The 4,974-nt window shown below is 42.3% G+C and overlaps 1 protein-coding gene across 1 annotated transcript; it reads left to right on the forward strand.

The window, feature by feature from the left end:
• Positions 1 to 3,083: 3,083 nt before the first annotated feature.
• LOC311043444 (eukaryotic translation initiation factor 3 subunit D-like) lies at positions 3,084 to 4,727 on the forward strand (the record flags this gene model as incomplete). Its single annotated transcript, XM_084054686.1, has 1 exon — positions 3,084 to 4,727. One exon carries the CDS (start codon positions 3,084 to 3,086, stop codon positions 4,725 to 4,727), a length of 1,644 nt encoding a protein of 547 aa, XP_083910812.1.
• Positions 4,728 to 4,974: the final 247 nt, after the last annotated feature.

Below are 4,974 nucleotides of genomic sequence, written 5' to 3' on the forward strand. Positions count from 1 at the left end.
GAAGATGTGAAGGAAGATGAGAAGGAGGAAGATACAATGAGATTTATTGACCAAGGTGTCCTCCTGCACATGAAGCATCTAACTATTGGGGAAGATACTTTGAAAGCATAATTTTGAGCTACCAACTTCTTCCTTATGGAAATACTTTGTAAAACACTACACTGGGACAAATAGTAATTGTAAAATAAAAACCCACTCCTGGTCTCGGACAGGGACAAATTGCAGGTTGAAAAAGTCCTCAGCACGGAGCTCAGCAATAATTTCACATGGCCTTCCGATAACAAACTGTCATTACACCTGGGAAAAACAGAATTCCATACTAATTGGATTAGGTCCAATACCCGATCATAGTCGGTGACAATGTGGTCACAAGCAGAGATGAGGTTACCTATTTGGGTTGTATTTTTGATAACGAACCTTCCGGCGAAAACAGGAATGCTCTGAGGACTCTAGCCGGAGCCCTCATCCAGTGTCATTTTGACTATGCTTGCACCTCATGGTACACTAGCATCATCAAGACAACTGCTTCTCAACTTGCACCCCAGATTTCACCTAACCTGAGACCACTTCATTAGGGGGATGCCTCAAGGTGGAAGAGTTTCCCAGCTCTCAATGGGTCTGGTTTTCAAGCACACACACACACACACACACACACACACACACACACACACACACACACACACACACACACACACACACACACACACACACACACACACACACACACACACACACACACACACACACACACACACACACACACACACACACACACACACACACACACACACACACACACACACACACACACACTGAAGTACTTCTCCAGAGTATGGGATGCTCATCCACCAGAGGGAGTTCTTCTGACCCCCTTCTGATTCAAATATTAAGATTTTCTATGTTTTTGTGTAGTTGTTTTTATTGCACTGTTGTTTGTCCAGTTCTTTGAGTGTTGAATGGTCAATGGAGTATGGACCACAATGGTTAAGCCTCTGGCTTTTTGTGTCATCCATTTTCCATGTTTTTAACTTGTAGCCTACTGCCTGCACCTTTAAAAAATGTATTTCAATCAATCAAAAGCTACAGGAAGTAGTTCAAACTACTTTTCTAAGCATTGCATTTAGAATTTGCATGTGTGGTATATGAAATAAAATATAGCTGGCAAAAATATGCCTCTCAATTGAGTTTATTGAAATAGTTGACACTGTTCAATGTTATATTTTTGTTTAAATTTGAATTCTTCTGGGTTTTGTTTTTCAGACTAATAAACAGTGAAGAGGCACCTCTCCTGTTTTAGTAATAAACAATTTGTGCCAGGTAGAGATGATGGGGGGTTTAAATTGTGGGCTGATAGGGGAGTGGGTCAATTGAGGCATGTATTTGGAAGTCTTAATTGGAATATGCTATCGTTTGAGGAGCTTGTCATTAAATATGATATCCCTTGTAATCGTTTTTTTAACTATCTGCAACTGAGGAAATGTATTGGAGCTAACCAGGATGATTCCACAGGTTGGAGAAAGTTTTAGTTAAAAACCCTTTTGGAGGGGGAATAATATCAGAATTCTATGATCTTTTAATGTCATTTTCTCCAAAGTCCTCTGAATATAAGCGTAATGCCTGGAGAGTAGACCTACAGGAGGATCTAACAGACAATGGTGTATGGCTTGTAAATAAGCTCAATCCCAGACCAGGAATACCAACTTTATAAATGTAATAACAATATTCCGGACTTATGCACCAGTGGTGAAGATAGAGGTACATTGTTCCACTGTCTATGGTCTTGTCCAAGATTGGAGTAGTTTTGGAGGGAGGTTGGGCAGGAAATACAAAATATCTTGTTAATTAATATTGTACCAGAACCCGAATTCTTTCTGCTTGGCCTCTATCCAGTTGGACACAGAATAAAGCACAATGAGCGAATATTTATAGATATCTGTCTTTTACAAGCTAAAAGTGTAATAGCATTAACCTGGAAGAGGCCGGACAAACCAAGCATTGCACAGTGGTTCAGGGAACTGTCTTTATGTATACCTCTGGAAATAATTATGTATATTCTTAAGGACAAACAAGAGTTGTTTCAGGAGGTGTGGGGTCGTTTCATACAATATATTGAAAAGAATAATCTGTCACATTTAATGGAAGAACCTGGAGAGGAGTAGTGCCGATGCTGTTGTTATTGTCATTGTGTGTGGTCCTTTTGTTCTTGTCATTTTGTGTGATTGTCTTGTAATGTTTAATGTAATTGCCCATTTTGTTTTCTGTAATGTAATGTTGTAATGTAATGTTGCCTGGAAAAAGAAAAAAATCAAAAACTATATTGTTGAAAAAATAAACAGTGAAGACTTGAGACTTAAAATATATATTTTTAAGGATCTGTTGTTTTACCAGTTTAGTAGGCATCTGATGTAAATCTTCACACACAAAAAATACAACTAATACAGTCTAGTCTTCAAACATTTTTATTTAGACAGTACAGTATGAACAGCTTATGAACACTGCTCTTCAACTTGTCTTGTGCCTTGTATGAACAGTTTGCCTTGAACACTGGAATACACAGAACTTAGACTGAGGTGTGAATATACTGTAAATCTTCAAGTGCAGATGGGTGGCCAACAAAATACATAATAGACCCAATGTTGAGACAACAGTGCAACAGCCAATTAAAATGCTGTAAAAAAGTGGAAAAATAAATCCCACCTGTATTACACCATAGTAGCCTGGACTAGGGCAATTGGGCATACAAGATCCAAGATCCCCATATGGGTATAAAAGGAACCCAGGCAGAGTGACAAAGTGACAGAGAGAGATTGTTCCCAAAGGATATTGGCCTAGTATTGTAAAGATTTCAAAAAATCTTGGGGCGGCTTTTAAAAAGGCCCCTGACGGCATCCATGTCAATTGATGTCAGGTTGCCATGGTTACCTACTATTGCCGCTCAGAGTACTTGGAGGCCCAGTCTCATGTCATGCATGGACCTCCAATTTTGGGGGTATGGCTGACATCATAGTGACATCATAGACATGGGCGTCAAGGCAGCTCAAAACCGGACCACACAGAATTGAAAGGTTACACCTTGAATGATCATGGCGAGTTTTCCTGGCATTGTGATCCAGGACAATCCTTCAGGATGGGGTCCTCGTGCAGTTCCAGAGCAGTTCAAAGACATGCCCTATCAGCCCTTCAGCAAAGCAGACCGTTTGGGGAAGGTGGCTGATTGGACTGGTTCAACGTATTCAGATAAGAGATATACAAATAAATATATATCTCAGTTTGGGAGTGGTCATCAGTATGCCTACTTCCATGAGGAGGAGGAGGGCTTCCAGTTGGTAGTAGACACTGCCAAGACGCAGAAGACTCTCTACCAGAAGAATCGAAAGCGGTATCCTGTAAGGAATATACGCAGGGACAACAAGGACCGTAGAAACTTCATTCATTCCAACATGCAGACCCTGCCCAACAGTTTCAAGCAGAATCATAAAGATCGCACGGGTCGGAAGTTGGACCAGAAAAGGCAGAAGTGGTACCAGAAAACCCAGCTGAAGCCCAGAGACTCTTCTGTTGAGGTGAGGAGCGACTGGGAGGTGAAGGAAGAGGTGGACTTCCCCAGTCTGATGAAGATGAGATACATGGAGGTAGCTGATCCTACTGACATTGAGTGCTGCGGCACGTTGAAGTATTATGACAAGGCCTTTGATCGCATCACTACTCGCAATGAAAAGCAACTCAAAAGCATCAAGAGAGATAGCTTCCATACTGTCACTACCTCAGATGATCCTGTCATTCGCAAGCTGGCTAAAACCCAGGGTAATGTGTTTGCCACTGATGCCATCTTAGCCACCTTGATGTGCTGCACACGCTCAGTCAACTCTTGGGATATCATTGTGCAGAAAGTGGGCAACAAGCTCTTTTTTGACAAGAGAGACAACTGTGACTTTGATTTGTTAACTGTGAGTGAGACCGCTAATGAGCCACCCCAAGATGAAGGCAATTCTTTCAACTCTCCCCGTAACCTGGCTATGGAGGCCACGTACATCAACCACAACTTTAGCCAGCAGTGTTTGCGCATGGGAGGAGAGCCTTACAAGTTTCCCAACCCAAATCCTTTTGTGGAGGAAGACATGGACAAGAGTGATGTGACCTCTGTTGCCTACAGGTACCGGCTCTGGAAGCTGGGTGAGGACATCGACTTGGTTGTTCGCTGTGAACATGACGGTGTGATGACTGGATCCAATGGTGAGGTGTCTTTTATTAACATCAAGACCCTGAATGAGTGGGACTCCAAGCACTGCAATGTAATAGCTTGGCGTCAGAAGTTGGACTCCCAGAAAGGAGCTGTCCTGGCCACCGAGCTGAAGAATAACAGCTACAAACTGGCACGCTGGACCTGCTGTGCCATTCTGGCTAGATCTGAGTACCTAAAGCTGGGATATGTGTCTCGCTACCTTATGACAAACTCTGCTCGCCACGTCATCCTGGGCACCCAACAGTTCAAGCCCAATGAGATTGCCATCCAGATCAACCTGAGCATGGAGAACGCCTGGGGAATCCTCCGCTGCATCATAGATATCTGCCGCAAGCTGGACGAGGGCAAGTACCTCATCCTCAAAGATCCTAACAAGCAAATGATCCGTGTGTACAGCCTGCCTGATGGCACGTTCAGCTCTGATGTAGATGAGGATGAGGAGGAGGAGGAAGATGATGAGGAGGAGGAAGATGAGGAAAATTGAGGCGTAAGCTACTTTAGTGACCAAAGTGTCCTACTTGCACATGAACCATCTAACTATAAATGCATGGAATATATGTGTGTCAGCATGTCCATGTGTCCGTGAAAATATATTCTTTTCTTAAAGGATTATATATATGAATTACATACAATGTTTTGGTCTTGTTTCCCTTTTTTTTTTTTTACATCTAAACCTTGCCAGAAAACACTCTTGTCTCAGACAAGGATTCACAACTTCAAGAAAATGTTTT

This window comes from Gymnoscopelus microlampas (assembly GCF_963454915.1).
Source record: "Gymnoscopelus microlampas genome assembly, chromosome: 1".
NCBI lineage: Eukaryota > Metazoa > Chordata > Actinopteri > Myctophiformes > Myctophidae > Gymnoscopelus > Gymnoscopelus microlampas.